This window comes from Phodopus roborovskii, unplaced genomic scaffold, assembly GCF_943737965.1.
Source record: "Phodopus roborovskii unplaced genomic scaffold, PHOROB, whole genome shotgun sequence".
NCBI classification, from domain to species: Eukaryota; Metazoa; Chordata; class Mammalia; order Rodentia; family Cricetidae; genus Phodopus; species Phodopus roborovskii.
Window position 1 is genome coordinate 11,155,290 of NW_026126558.1, and position 16,477 is coordinate 11,171,766.

General features: G+C 41.1%; 1 protein-coding gene across 1 annotated transcript in view; it reads right to left on the reverse strand.

The window, feature by feature from the left end:
• Nucleotides 1-13,541: 13,541 nt before the first annotated feature.
• Nucleotides 13,542-16,477, reverse strand: part of Hsd17b2 (hydroxysteroid 17-beta dehydrogenase 2) — a 59,433-nt gene continuing 56,497 nt past the window's right edge. Inside the window, exon 5 of the mRNA XM_051201490.1 lies at nucleotides 13,542-13,967. Coding sequence (XP_051057447.1) covers nucleotides 13,627-13,967 — 341 coding nt within the window. The 3' untranslated portion in view covers nucleotides 13,542-13,626. The remainder of the gene's footprint in view (nucleotides 13,968-16,477) is intronic.

The window sequence follows — 16,477 nt, forward strand, 5'->3', positions numbered from 1 at the left end:
ACCCGTATGTATGTATGTATGTATGTATGTATGTATGTATGTATGTATGTATCCTGTATGTGTGTGTATACTCTTAGGAAGGCAGAAAGGAAGAAACAGAAATGATTGACCTGTGTGTGATGGCTGTTATCCCAGCACTCAGAAGCTGGGACAGGAGAATAAATTCAAGACCAGCCTGGGCTACACAGCAAGACACTAAAAACAAAACCTTGTGCCAGAAGGTGGTGGTGCAAGCCTTTCATCCACCACACAGGCGGCAGGTGCAGGAGGATCTCTGAGTCGAAGGCCAACCTGGTACAGAACAAGTGTCAAGACAGCCAGGGCTACACAGGGAAACCCTCCCTCTGGGGGAAACAAAAGAAAAGAAAAGTGCACTTGTGTGGTAGAAGGAGCTGGCAATGTACCAAGTGAGAGATTAAAAAAAACCTTCACAGAATTGAATTGAAAGTTGGTTCCCGCCAGCTTCAGGGCCAAATGGGCAAAGGAGACAGCCAGGTCCTGGCTAGGCATGTGTGCTCTGGTCAGATTAAAATGGAAGAGCAGATAGGAGTTGCAGAGTGAACACATTTACATTCTGGTCAGATTGCTTGGGATATAAAATATATTAACTGAATAAAGAAGTTAAGAAACGTCTCCAGCCTTGGAACTGACTCTGCCTGGTGTTAGCAGAGCTATACCAACTATCTTTTCCAGTAATATGACAAATACCTGAGATAATCAACTGGCAAAGGGGAAATTTGGGGGGATTCACAGTTTGGGTGCCTCTCGTCAGTAACCAGTTGGCCTTATTGCCTTGGACCTGTGATAAGGAACACATGGTGGGGTACCTGTCAGGCCAAAACCACCAGCCTCATGACTGGGAAGAAGAAGAAGTAGGACTGTGTCTCCTACAGTTCACACACACACACACACACGCACACACACACGTGCGCGCACGCGCGGGACTGAGGCCTACCACTAGAATAAACTTCTTTTTTTAATATAGTATTTTTTAGTTCTCTGAGACGTGCATCCATATATGTAATATATTTTGGTCATATTCACCTACCAGAACTCCTCCCAACTTCATGTCCTTTTATTTTTATAACCCAGAGTCCAATTTGTGCTGTCCATATATGCAGGAGTGTGAGTCCACCCACTGGAGCATGGGGCAGAAGTTCTGCTATGCTGTTAGGCAATAGTGACAAGAGAAAAAGTTTACATGTTCAATATAGAAGAAAATTAATTCTGGGTATTTTCAGTCACAGGTGGCTGAGCCCGCAGATGCAAAGGGACAACTGTGTCTTTTTGTGTCCTGTGTACTTAGCTCTGGGAGAGTCAGCCTGTCTCTTTTGTTTTGGTCCCCTTCACCACCCCCCTGGCTTCTCAATGTTGCTTCATGATCTGACTATGTGAGGCTGTCTTTCCTCATCTCTGAACAGCATAGATATTAGCTCCTCAGTTATGAAAACGGAAACTCTGGCCACCAAGAGATAGAGATGGGTCGAGACGCCCCCACTCCCTTCCCCAAACACATCACAATGGTGTGTATTAGCGGCCCCATTCCTAGCCTCTGTCTTCTCACAATTTTCTTCAACTCTCTATTCACAGCTGTCCCGAGAAGAGGAATGTTATGTCCCTTTTCATCATTTTACCGAGGACAAGAATGAAAAGCCCATGATGGCACAGAATTACTGTTCTTTTAGATTATTTGAAACACTAATGAGCCATCTTTTCCCCAATTTCCCAAAGAAATATAAATGTCGAGTGTAATTTCCAAACAAGAAATTTTGACAACTTGAACGCTGCATAACTATGAGAAAGAATGTTTTGAGAGAGCTGGCACACTGCAGCAATCGGTCCCTTCCTGCATACGGCCTTGCATAGATGTGAAGGAACGGCCCTGGCATACGTGTTCTACATAGTGCCAGGATACCTGGGAAAGACTTCCTGGCAGCTGCCAGTACACTGTAATAAAAGCCAGCACACAGTGTGAGCCAGTGCATGGCTGAGGATGAAGGAAGAGATGCTTCTCCTGGTTTCCCCATTTCTCTGGGTTATAATTATCTATTGACTGTGTGATAGACCACACTCCCCTCTCTACAGGTCACTAACAGCTTATGTAGCCAAGGATACATCCCCTTCCCAGCTCCTTACCCACTTGACATAGAACTGTCTATACCCACTGTGCTTAACCCACCACTTTGAGGTAAAGAGTTCTGAGCTCATGTAGCTTGCCCTCTGAAATCCAGATTTAGGAGACTAAGTGGCATCCATCCATTATGGAGAGGTAGCCACTTCCTTTGACCTCTTGCACCGTTCATTGAGAGATCCTGACTCTTCAGAGTTTCCTCATGGCTTGGCTGGTGGGAGCCTTGGATGAGTCACTTGAACTGTGTCACGAGCTAGTCATGGGAAAAGCTGCCTGGAGTTCCTAACTAGCCTGCTGCTGTCGCCAAGAGCTGGACAGCTGATCATTACATTTTCTCTGCAGGTTCTCATCAACCAGAAGAAGCCATGAGGAGTTGGGTGGTGAGAAGGGGTTTGGACCCCATCTTGACTTAGTGGAAGAGTATTCTGGTTGCTTAGCAACCCCAACCTTGGTTGTCATTACAAAAACAATCTTCCAGAACTTGTAATAAAGGCAAGAAAATATTTGTGGTATTTTAGCATGTTCTGACAATGTCTAAAAGCCTGTGAAAGGGCTATGGCTTTGCTCCCTTTACAACTTACAAACGGCCCAAATCTGTCAATGGAGGCATTAACTTGGAGAAACCAAAGAGAACATAGTTGGTTTTGCCCAATGGGTACAAGAGGTTTCTAATACAAACAGAGAATATAGCCCCAAAGATCAGAAGTGATTCTCCCTGTGACTAATTATGTAGCTTTGTGTGTACCCTAGCAGCCCAATTTTAGCATGCTTTTCTTTGGAGAGCATTGTATTTTGCATGTCAACTCCTCCTGTCCTCTCAGGCCCTACTTTGCCATTCCCCTGGCTCTTTTATTAATGAAATCAATAACACATTGGTATGCACATTGAGTATTTGTAAAAGGTTTTCAGTATTTCCTGAAAATCACTCCATGATGCTGTTGAAGGAAGAGGGAAAGACATAGAAACCATAGATTTTTTTCCCCTTTTAGGCCTTTAGTACAGAGAAAAGAAGGGTCAGAGGCTTGCAAGCTGCAGCTCATCCAAGGCTCTCCATCTGTTAGGCATTCAATCCTGTAGGTAGGAATGTATATGTATTATCAGCAGTCTTCTTGGACCACCTGCTTGTCCAGGGATGAGAAAGAGTAAGCATGTTGCCTCTCAAAGTCAGAGAACACTTAATGACCATGTGAAACCCCTCCAACATCTTATAAGGAACTGATGGACTACCCCAAGAACAGCCCAAAGAAGTCAAGCCTTCTCCACAAGTCAGCAAGTTTTTACATTCTCCCTTCATTACTACAGTGCTCCATAATTAGCTGCAAGGAATGATAATAACCAGTGTCTTTTATGTGCCTATGAATCAGGTAATTTCTAAGCACTTAAATAGCATTAATTTCAGTTATTTAACGTTATAAATGTGCCACAAGACAAGCACCATTGATTATCTCACATGTACACACACACACACACACACACACACACACACACACACACAAACACATACTTCACAGAAAAGTACAGAACATTACAGAAAAACAGGTAACAACCTCTGGATCTCATAACTCTTGCAAGTCAGAACTATGACAAACCCAGGAGGCTAGCTCCACAGAGAAATTAAACAGCACTCTCTAAATCCCTTCAAAAATCTGACACTGACTAAATTGCTCAAAAGCTCAACATAGTGCTCATGTGACTTTGGGTAAATCGGCTTTCTTCACCCTGTGTTTTATCTAAACGTGGGGCGGATAATGACAACCCCACATGACTACTGTAAGGACAGAATTGCTAACTATGATTGAATCGCTTGGCAGAATTCTTAGCTCAGGAATGAGGATGTTACAGCATGGTAGCTCATCTAGCACATATAAGCCTCTGAGCTTAGTCCTTAGAACTGCAAAATAAACAAAAATATCGAGGAGAGGGAGAGACAGCAAGATTCTAGTACATAACAAGTCAGAAGTAATTGTTGCCTTAAAAGCAAAAACTTAATCCTTATAGAAGGATTCTATGAGGTTGTCCCTTACTGCTGTGTTTATAGAAAGAAAAAACATTAAAGTACCTTAAGAACTTGCTTAAGGCCACCCAACTTTTGGACCACAAAATCCAAGGTTAGAACCAAGTCTATATATAATTTTAAGTTACTATGACAAATCTCTATAGGTTGGCTGGTTTAAATAATAGTTTATGTCTCAGTTCTGGAGGCTGGGAAGTGGGGTGACCTCTTTTCTTTAGAGCACCAGGACCCTGCTCCCCCACCTCATCTTCTAAAGCTCCCCCACCCCCTCCCACCTTCACCTTGAAGGTTTGGATTTCAACACCAGAATTTTCAGCAGACACATTTGGTCCACACCACACTGCTTTGTTTCTGTGCCATCAATGTGACCTGTTTGGAGTAGTCCAACCAGGATTCAAAATACTTACCAGCAACAAAACTCAATGTCAGAGTCATGGAGAGCAGCACTCTGCCCCCAGTGAGGAAAGCCTGGAGGAGCCCCTCAGTTCTGTGTCTACATCACCCCCAAGAGGCTCCCTCAAACCCTTCCCTCTCTCCAGCCAGCTTAGCTCAATATTCAGTCTTTTATTACATACCCCAGTCTTTTTCTCTAGGGGAGGCAGCCTGGGAGCTTAGGGTTATGAAAATATTCTCCCAATAGAAACGACCAGACAGAGAAAAGAAACCAGGACCTGTGACCCCCCACTCCACTATAAACCAACATGAAAGATCATAGGAGAGAAGACGGAGGCAAGGGGAGGGGGTAAAAGGAGGCGATGAGGAACAGGAGAGGAGAAAGAGGGGAGGGGAGGGGAAAGAAGAGAAAATGAGAAACTGCTGGGGGGGATTTTCTTATTTTCCCCCTTTTATTAATTAAGTTTATTCATTTATTTTAAATCCAGACCGCAGTTCCCCCTCCCTTTTCTCCTCTCATCCCCCTCCTCCCACTCCCATTCTTCCTCAACCCCAAGTCCACTCCTTCTCTGATTCTATTCAGAAAGGGGGCAGGTCTCCCCTGGGTACCAACAAAGCCTGGCATATCAAGTTACAGTAGGACTAAGCTCCTCCTCTTGTATTAAGTCTGGGAAAGGCAACCCAGTATGAGGAATAAGTTCCCAAAAGCCAGCCAAAGCATTAGGGACAGTCCTTGCTCCCACTGCTAGGAGTTCCTCATGTAGACGAAGCTACTCAACTGTCACACATATGTAGAGGGCCTATGTGGGTCCCATGCAGGCTTCCTGGCTATCAGTCAAGAGTCTGTGAGCTCCTATAAGCCCAGGGTTAGTTGTTTCCCTGAGTTCCTTGTGATGTCCTTTGACCAGCCCCCTGACTCCAACAATCCTTTCTCCCTCTCTTCAGCAGAATTCCCTGACTCAGTCCAGTGCTTGACTGTTTCTATCAGTCACTAGATAAAGGCTCTTTGATGACAATTGGGGTAGTCACCAGTCTATGAGTATAGCAGAATATCATTAAGTATCTTTACATTGACTTTTTTTCTCCAAACATGCTTGATTCTATCCTGGATCTCGGTGCCTGGACTTCTCTCCTTAAGCCATCAACTGCTCAAGCTGCCTGCACATGCCAGAGGAGTGGCTGGAGGCTGCTTCATCAGAGGCTGGGAAGTGTGATGAAGTACTGAGCACACAGGTTGGGTAGACTTCATGCTCACCCCCACACTGGGCCCTGGGCAGCACTGGGGGATGTGGGCATTTTGCTCAGTTACTGAAACTATGTGGCCCCCGCATCAGTGAGTTCCTCTGTTGTGTCTATCATCTCAACACAGGCTGAGGAGGGATGGAAGTGTGTGTGTGTGTGTGTGTGTGTGTGTGTGTGTGTGTGTGTGTGGTTTGTACTTGTTGTAACATGTTAGGAGTTGATGTTGCAGAGCAGTTTACATCTTCACCTTTTGAAGACACTTGAATTTAGGACTGGTATCTGTGACAAATATGCCATAAGTGTCAGGGACCACCAGAGCAAGTTACTTCCCCACACCATCTTTCCAGGGGATCCAAGATGTGAGACAGACACAGCCTGCCAAACTGAACTGTCTTTATCCTCTACTTGTGCAGAGTTGGTCAGCCACCTGGGACCAGCAAGGAGCAGATTGTGTTTTGACCTCTGACCCTTGGAGAAAATGTACCACTCAAAGAGATGGCTGCTGGACCTGCTCTAGCCTGGACCCCAGGTTCAGAGAGCCCCATGTCAAGTTCTTATATGTTTATGTTATATTGCTCTTTCCCACTCCTTTTCAATGATATTTACAAAAGAAAACAAGAGACTTAGAATGCCAGCCTGGTCTACAGAGTGAGTTGCAGGACAGGCTCCAAAGGACAGAAACATCCCCCTACCTCAAAATCTCACACCAGCAAAATGAAGAGAAAGAAAACACACACACATACACACACACACACACACACACACACACACACTGCCACTACCACCACCACCAACAACAACAGCAAATAACAGGAATCATTGGTCATTGATTTATCTCAATATCAATGGTTTCAATTCATCAACAAAAAGACACAAACTATAGAATAGATTCAAAAACAGGATTCATCCTCTCCTGCATCCAAGAAACACACTTCAACATCAAGGATATACATTACCTCAGGGTAAAGGTTGGAAAAGCAAATTGACCTAAGAAGCAAGCTGGTGTAACCATTTTAATATCTAACAAAATAGACTTCAAATCAACACTAATAAAGGAGATCAGAAAAAAAAACTACATACTCATCAAAGGAAAAAGAAAATTCATGAACATAACATTTCAATTCTTAACATCTTTGCCCCAAACACAAGAACTCCCATGTTTGTAAAAGAAGCTCTCCTATCTATAGCTTAAATCACATACTGACCTTCACATACTGACAGTGGGAGACTTCAATGGACAGGTTATCCAGACAAAAACTGAACAGAGAAATAATGGAGCTAAAAGATATTATAAACCAATGGACCTAAAAGATATTTACACAACATTTCACTGAAATACAAAAGACTATATCTTCTTCCCAGTACCTCATGTAGCATTCTCCAAAACTGACTATATCATCAGACACAAAGCAACTTTCAACAGATAACAAGAAAATCCAACTCCCTGCATCCTATCAGATTAAAGATGGACATCAACAACAAAAAGTTTACAAACTCAGAGAAACTGAACAACTCTCTACTAAATGAAAATTTGGTCAAGACAGAAATAAAGAATTTCCATAATTCAACTGAAATAAAAACACCACATTCCCAAACTTATGGGACACAATAAAATCTGTGCTAAGAGGAAAGTTCATAGCATTAAGTGCCTACAATAAAAAAAGGAGCAATCTCATTCTCGCAACTTAACAGCACATCTGAAAGCTCTAGAACAAAAAGAAGCAAATGCACCTAAGGGAAGTATATGGCAGAAAATAATCAAACTTGGGGCTGAAATAAATATAATAGGAACAAAGAAAACAATATAAAGTATTAGTGAAACAAAGAGTTGGTTCTTTGAGAAAAACAAGATGGACAAACCCTTATCCAAACTAACTAAAGGATACAGAGCAAATATCCAAGTATTTTCTGGATATATTAAATAATATAAATAATTATAAATTAATATAGATAAGTTTTCTCAAAGAAAAGTTACAACTAATACTCCTCAAATTATTCTACAAAAATGGAAATCAAAGGAATATTTACCAGTTCATTTTATGAGGCCATAGTTAATCTGATAGAGATTGCAGATAAATTTCTCTTATAAACATAGATGCAAAAATACTCAATAAAAAACTTGCAAACTGATCTAAGACCACATCAAAAAGATCGTCCACCTGATCAAACAGGTTTCAACCCAGTGATGTATGGATGGTTCAATAAACAAAAATTAGTAAATGTAATCCACCATACAAACAAACTCACCATAAACAAACTGAAAGAAAAATTCACATGATTATCTCATTAGATACAGAAAAGGCTTTGACAAAACCCAACACCCCTACATGATAAAGCTACTGGAGAGATTAGGGATGCAAGGGACATACATAAACATAAAATGTCAATTTACAGAAAGCCTGTAGCCAACATCAAATTAAGTGGAGAGTAACTAAAAGAAATTCCACCAAATCAGGAACAAGACAAGGTTGCCCACTCTTTCCATATCTGTTTAATATAGTAGTTGAAGTTTTAGCTAGAACAATAAGACAACTTATGGAGGTCAATGGGGATACAAATTAGAAAGGAAAAAATTAAAATAGTTATTTGCAGATGATACAATAGTATACAGAAGTGAACCTAAAATTCCACCAAGGAACTCCTATGGCTGATAAATATTTCCAGCAAAGTGGGTGGATACAAGATTAACTAAAAAAAAAAAAAAAAAAAATCAAGCAAACAACACTTTTCATGATAACCTCAAAATAATATAAAATATTTTGGTGTAATTCTAACCAACTGAGTAAAAGACTTACATGATGAAAACTTTGTCTTTGAAGAAATTAAAGATATCAGAAGATGGAAAGATCTCCCATGCTCATGGATCAGTAGGACTGACATAGTAAAAAATGGCCATCCTACCAAAACCAATCTACAGACAGTGCAATCTCCAGAAAAATTCCAACATAGTTCTTTACAGACTTTGAAAAGACAATTCTCAACTTTATATATAAAAATTAATAAACCAAGATAGCTAAAAATAATCCTGTACCATAAAATTACTTCTGGAGATATCACTACCCCTTATTTCAAGTTGTACTACAGAGATACAGTAAAAAAACAAACCCTGTGGTGATATCTTTCTTGCACAAATAAAGCCTGTCTGGAGGTCAGAAAATGGAACTTGCCACTAGCTAACCACAGAGGTATGCAAGTCTGTACAGACAGACAGGAAGTGACATAGCTGGGCAGTAACAGTATGTAAGCAGGGACAAACAGGAAATCACTCTCTTCTCTGTGGAGACACTTAAGAGGTAAGGGGTGCTGTGGCTTGCTCCTTCTCTCTGATCTCTTCCCTCTATAACTGACTCAGGCCTTTTATTATCTAGACCAATTAAGAACTCCATTTTACAAAACCCACAATTTATTGGCATAAAAACAGACATGTTAATTGATAGAATCAAATTGAAGACCCAGACATAAATCTAAATACCTATGAACACCTGATTTTTTGATAAAGAAACTATAAATACACATTGGGGTAAAAAATACAGCATCATCAACAAATGGTGCTCATCTAACTGGATGTCTTCATGTAGAAGATTACAAACAGATCCATATCTAGCACCCTGCACAAAACTCAAGTCCAAGTAGATCAGAGACCTCAACATAAATACACTGAACCTGATAGAAGAGAAAATGGGGAATAGTTTTGAACTTACTGGCAAGGAGATGACTTTCTGAATAGAATACCAATAGTGAAGGCACTAAGATCAACAATTAATAAATGAAACCTCATGAAACTGAAAAGCTCCTGTAAGGCAAAGGACATTGTCAATAGGAAAACAACAGCAGTCTATAGAATGGGAAAAGATTTTTAGCAACTACACATCCTATAGAGGACTAATATCCAAAATATATAAAGAACTCAAGAAACTTGATGTCAAAAACACAAATGATCCAACTATAAAAAATGGAATGTAAATCTGTTGAACAGAGAATCCCAAAGAAACCAAGTTATTGCTAGGACAGAGGGCTGCTCTCCACCAGAGGAATTTCAAATGGCTGAAAAACAAAGAGATGTTCAACATCCTTAGCCATCAAGGAAATGCAAATCAAAACTACTTTGAGAGCCCATCTTAAACCTGTCAGAATGGCTAAGATCAATAACATGAATGACAGCTCATGTTAGTGAGGATATGGAGCAAGGGGAACTCCTCCATTGCTAGTGGGAATGCAAACTTATACAGCCACTGTGGAAATTAACATGGTGGTTCCTCAAAAAAAGGGGGGGGGGAATTGATATACCTCAAGACCCAGCTATACCACTCCTGGGCATATACCCAAAGGACACTTCATCCTACCACAAGGACACTTACTCAACTATGTTCATTGCAGCTTTATTCATAATAGTTAGAACCTGGAAACAACCTAGATATCCCTCAACTGAAGAAATGGGTTAAAAAAAAAAGTGGTTCATTCACACAATGGATTATTTCTCAGCTGTTAAAAAAATGACATGAAATTTTTAGGCAAATGGCTGGAACTAGAAAAAAAAAACATCCTGTGTGAGGTAACTTAGAACCAGAAAGACAAATATGGTTATGTATTCACTTATACGTGGATATTGGCAATTAAGTAAATGATAACCAAGCTACAATCTGTGGATCCAGAGGTTAGGTAAAGAGGAGAGGTAGGGGAAGTGGGCAGAATGCATGGCTCTAGTTCCCTAGGATGGGGAAATAGAATGGATTTTTTTGGGGGGGGAACTGGAGGCAGGTAGAGATGGGGGCAGGAGGGATTTGGTGGGAGGGTGGAGTGGAATGAGGCAGTTTGTGGAGAGACAGCTGGAATTGGGGGACATTTGATGGGAGATGTCCTTCTACATGCTGTGAATATTTTTCTCTTTCTCTTACTGGTCGATGAATACAGCTGTTTTGGCCAATGGACGGGCAGGATGTAGCCAGGCAGGAAGTATAACACGTGGGGCTACCAGAGTAGGAGAATTGTGGAAAGAGAAATGCAAAAAGGGATCCACAAGGAAGACACCTTGTAGCTTCCTGGGAAGGTAGAATGCCCAGGCATTCTCCAGTAAGCAAGATCACATGGAAATACATAGATTAATAGAAATGGTTAATAATTAAGAAAGATCTAGCTGATAAGAAGCCTGAGCCATTGGACAGTTTATAATCATTATAAGCCTCTATGTGTTTATTTAGGACTAGATGGCAGTGAGTGATACCAGGCAGGACAGAAACTTCTGGCCTACAGCAGTGTGGAAACCTAGTGCAGTGGAAACTTCCTGAAATCCATGTGGATGATCCTAGTATTGGGGGTAGGGGGTGCAGAGTCTCAGCTGGATATTACCAGTTGTGGGACTGGGTTGCATTTGGTTGAGTTGTTAGCTGAGGGGATTCCATGGAGATCTCCAAACAATCCAAGCTGATGCTAGAACATAATCTGTTACTAAAAGAAGACGAAGAACAAAGACTGTAACTAAAGAAAAATTTCTCTGTAAATCTTCCAGGGACATTCCCAATAGCTTGAGCATCCCACTACACAGATGGACATAGGTCATTCAGGACAACAGTCATGAGCCACCTACTGGTCTTCCAAAAACAGTAGCTCAAATTCTCCATTCAGTCACCTCTAATCTTTGCAAAATAATAATAATAATAATAATAATAATAATAATAATAATAATAATGCTGTCTGATGATCCAGGACAGAATTCCTAAGCACACTAGACATGATGCAATTTATACTAGTCACTCAGATCCCAAAATCCAGACCTTGAGTGACTGGCTGAAATTTGGGGCTCTATTGTGGGAACCAGAATTCTTTTCTTTACTTGTTTCAGGGAAAATAAAATAGTTTTTCACAAATTTACTGCTCACTAGCTTGTGCCTGATCACCACAGAAGCCCATACAGTTATACAAAGATATTAAATTGGCTTAATGCCAATACACTATTCATCTTGGATCAAGGAGTATTTTTGATGTGGGACTCATCATTTAATGAATACATTTTAAGAGAAAGCAGAATGGTTGCTGCCCATAGCCTCAGCTACTCAGAAGTCTAAAGCAAGAGGATTACTTGAGCCTTGGAGTTGAAAAACAGCCTGGGTAACATCATAAGACTTGCTCAAAACAAGAATGCATTTCATGAAGCCACAACTACTATTAATGGTGATTCTCTGGAGCTTTCTGGAAAAGAGTCACCTTTCTAGTTATTAAGAGATATTACAGTAGAAGGGAAGAGGTCAAGGTGGCCTATGGGAAGTTGATTCCAAGTCTTGTTGATGATTAAAGTGTTTGAGAGTCCCTGGAGGACGTTACTGAAGATGTGACAGAATAGCGAGAAAGCTTGATTAGGAGAAGAGCCTGAAGACCCCACTGAGTCAGTGCCTTTACACAGTAAACATTCACATCTGGTATGAATAGGGGTTTTATTCTATGAATAAGCAAAGGAAGCAGCTCCTTAGATAGCATGTTCTCTTGGTAAGTAAGGATGCTGTGAAGCCAGTGAAATGAAGAATAGAAGATAATTGGCAGGTGAGCAGGATAGACTACAATTTGGAAAGCAGCTTTCCAATGAGTAAAATGCTGTTGAAGAGCAACACATGTTGCAGAGAACTCTGCCATGGAAAACAGAAGTGAGCAGTACCACAAACTCCCCTGTTGTTTTATTCTTTTAGATGACAGGCGCTGCAGTGGGTAACAGTGCTTGATGCACAAGTATGAGGACATGAGTTCAGGTCCTGGCATCCACATAAAAAGCAGGCTATTCCCTCAAGCTCCAGGTTCAGTGAGAGAATAAGGGAATAAGGGAATAAGGCAGAGAGCAATACAGCAAGACACTGGATATCTTCTTCTGGCCCCCATGCACCTGTATATACACATGCACAGACTGTCTCTGTGTCTCCTTTCTCTCCCTCCCTCCTTCTCTCTCTCTCTTCCTCTCTCTCTCACTCTCTCACTGTCTCTCACTCTCTCTCTCTCACACACACACAAACACACACTTTCAGGCAGGGCATGGTGACTGCATGGGGGAGGTAGAGGCAGAAGGATCAGGAATTTGAGGCTTCTTGGATACATAGTGATTTTTGAGCCCAGCATAGGATACATGAGACCCATCTCAACATAAAAATAAATAAAAATAAACTGCCACCACAACCCCAACCTTAAGTAGCCACCACTCTAATCAACAGCCATCAGAATGATGCCAAAACTAGCCAGTATCAGAAAACTTGTATTTACTAAGGACTCAGGTAGTTGTTAGCATCTTTGAGGAAGAAGTAATGATCTATTTGAATAGAACCCATTGATTCTACAATAGTCCATATTTAATAGAATTCAGTATGGTGTAAACATACTTCTTATGTGCTGGGAGAGGGAAACTTGGTTCCCTCTTGGTTCAGGACAGTCACTGTCCTGAAGTGGTCTAGAACTGTATGTTCAGCATCTGGGAGGAAAGCCGGATCTGCTAGGTAGGAAGTCTCCACAGTACTCTCCATGGTGCTACCTGCTACTCTCCAGTCTTCTTGCACTACATCAAAAGGAATCAACACATTTTAAAATAAGAGTTTGAGGTAGAAAAATGAGTTTAAGCCCTACAGACTACAGCCAGGATATCTGAATCTTCTTCGAATCCCCCAAGACAGCGCCCCTTACCAGCAGGAAGTAGTTTGGAAAGAACGACGCCCAAATTCCCAAATATTGTGTATAAATGTTTGTTTTCATTTAATTGGACTGTTATATAATATTAAATAAAATTAAAAAGAAAAAAAAAGAAAAATGAGTTTAATAAGCAGTTTCCCTTTCATCCAAAGAATGACATTTCCTACCCCACTGGGGCCTTGTTCTTCTAACTGGATATCCTTAGAGCTCTTGGCATGTGTTTAGGAGCAAAACATTTTTGCAAAATATAGTCCACTAAGCCTGTCGGGAAACAGGAGGTGAAGCAGATCCACAGGTGAGTCAGTCTTCCTGGGAAATAAAAGGAAGAGGGGTTCCTGGAAGAAATGGCATGCTGGATGTCCCCAATCACAGGACTGATGTCTGGATAGGAATGGTCTTTCATTTTCTGGAAATAGTTCTTCTGTGTATGGATATAGTCCTGGCCATAGTCATCACATGTCTCCTGGGAAAGGTGGTCCAGGGTTTCCTTCTCCATCTTATTCCAAATGTCAGGTGTGCCTGAAATGCCTGGAATACAAGAAGTAAGGAAGGGTCAGGTACTGGGAAGGCCAGGATGGACTGGGGAGGCAGGGGTTTATGTATTAGCCTCTGCTGAGAGATATGGTGCTTCTTAATGCTTTTTCAAAAGTCAATTTTCTTTCCTTTTTTTTTTTTGAGGTTATAGTTACATTTTTCTCTCTTCCCTTTTCTCTCACATACCCCCACTTTCCTATAAGTCCTCCCATATACCCCTGCTTGCTCTGTTTCAAATTTTTAGCCCCTTTTTACATTAATCATTGTTACATGTATGTATGTATGTATGTATGTATGCATGTATGTATGTATGTATATTATTCCTAAATATAACCTTCTGGGTTTTTATAATGCTACTCATGTGTATGTTTTCAGGCTGGCCATTTAGACATGCCAGAGTGGATGGGGAAAGCCCACTGGTCCTCAGCTCTACACAAAGAACTACAGGCAACTGGGGACTGCTGAGAGTGGGAGAAGAGTGTCCTCCAGAAAAGAGCACACAGGGAACCCCTTGAAACCAAATAGTCACTTCTGTACATTCCTTATACAACATGTGCATTGTAACACTGTGGATTATCATTTTAAAATCTACACATGAGGCTGGAGAAATGACTCGGTGACTAAGAGTACTTGCTGCTTTTGTAGATGACCCTGGTTTGGTCCTCAGCACCCACACCAGGCGTCTCACAACTGCCTGTAACTCTATCTTCAGGGCATTCAAGCCCTCTTCTGACCTCTACAGGCACCTACATACAAGGGTACAACATAAATACTCAGGCACACACAGGTACACATAAAATAATACTTAAATATGGGTAGAGATGGATGGTTGGAATTTATTTTCACAAACTGAATAGCCTAAGTAATGAGCAACCAGTCCAAAACCAGAGCATCACCCACCCCAAGGTCTGCTCTCAGTCCCTTCTCAGGCTGTCACTGTCCTTGCTATCAGAGTAGGCTCATTCTCTCTGCTTTGAACACTTCCTCTTTGGTGACAGCCTTTTCACTCAGCCTGTGTGTGTGTGTGTGTGTGTGTGTGTGTGTGTGTGTGTGCAAGCGCGTGTATGATGCATCCACATATGATATGCTATTCTCTTTATTGTATAGCTTTCCACTGCATAAATATTGTCAATTTAGTACCATGGAATTGTTGTTTTTCTGTTTGCAGCTCTTATGGCTGTCTCAAGCATTTTGGCATATGCCTTTTGATGGCAATTATATGTGTAAAACAAAATGTCTACCATGTAACATCTAATATATTATCTATTCCATATGCATAAATATGTAAATACATCCTACACATAGCATGCACATATAAGTCATTACATATATGAGCAGTACCTACTCCTGAATTTAAAATTTAGTATGCAGCTTCCCTATGTAAAATACCTTCTATATGTAATTTTAAACATTGAATGTGTTTAATATAATTTCAATATTATATAAATGACATGATCAAATATAAATGCATTTTAATGTAAGGCAATGTCTGCTTATTATATCTAATATTTGCTTTAAAACATAATATCTGCTTATTTTACAAGTGAGTACCAAGGAGATGTGAGAGCATCTTTTAAAAAATCAATTTCCTTTGATGAAACTAACAGTTGTGTACCCTTCTACAATTCCTCCTTGTTCATATGCTTATACACACAGAGATAGAGGCACTGGAGATCTGTCCTCCTCATCATGTCATGCCTGGAGCCTTCACTGGGACATACTACCCACCTTGCCTTAGGGGCCCTGGACAACATCAATTAAGTCTGCCCTGAATTGTAACAAGATCTAGAAGAGGTTCCCAATAGAACGATTTCATTTTCAAGCTTTGTGGGGAGTTAGTTTTAGTTTCTTGAGACAGGGTTTCTCTGTATAACCATTCTAGATGTCTTAGAACTCACTCCGTAGACCAGCTGACCTCGAACTCACGGAGATCCACCTTCTCCTGCCTCCCTAGTGCTAGGATTAAAGATGTATGCCACCCATTATAAGATGAGAAGATGTGGGTACCTTTTGGAACAGGGAAATGATTGGATAGAAAGGGTTGTAAAGGGGCTTCTGGGTGCTGGTTTCATTGTTGATCTTAGTACATGAATGCTTGTGTTAAATTGTTAAATGGTGCCATGTCTTTCCCTATGGCTATGATATAGTTCTTCATGGAAACAATAAGATCAACTACCCCAAGCTTGTGCTGGAGCAGGTGGTGCTGTGCCAGCTAAGAGCATGTCCCCAGAAATGTCAGCAGCAACAAGACTTCCCCAAGTCCCTTAAAGTGTAACAACACCAGCTTGCTCCCTTTCCCAAAGGGAGCCTTATGTGGGTATGCTGGAATTTTCCTTTAGCTCATGGGCCCAGCTAGTTCCCTTTTCCAAAGGGAGCCTTATATGGATATGCTAGAATTTTCCTTTGGTTCATGGACCTAACCTAACCCTCAATCCTACAGCCAGGTGTCAAAGTTAATTTCAGGGATAGCAAGGTGACTCAGTAGCTAATGACACTTGGCACCA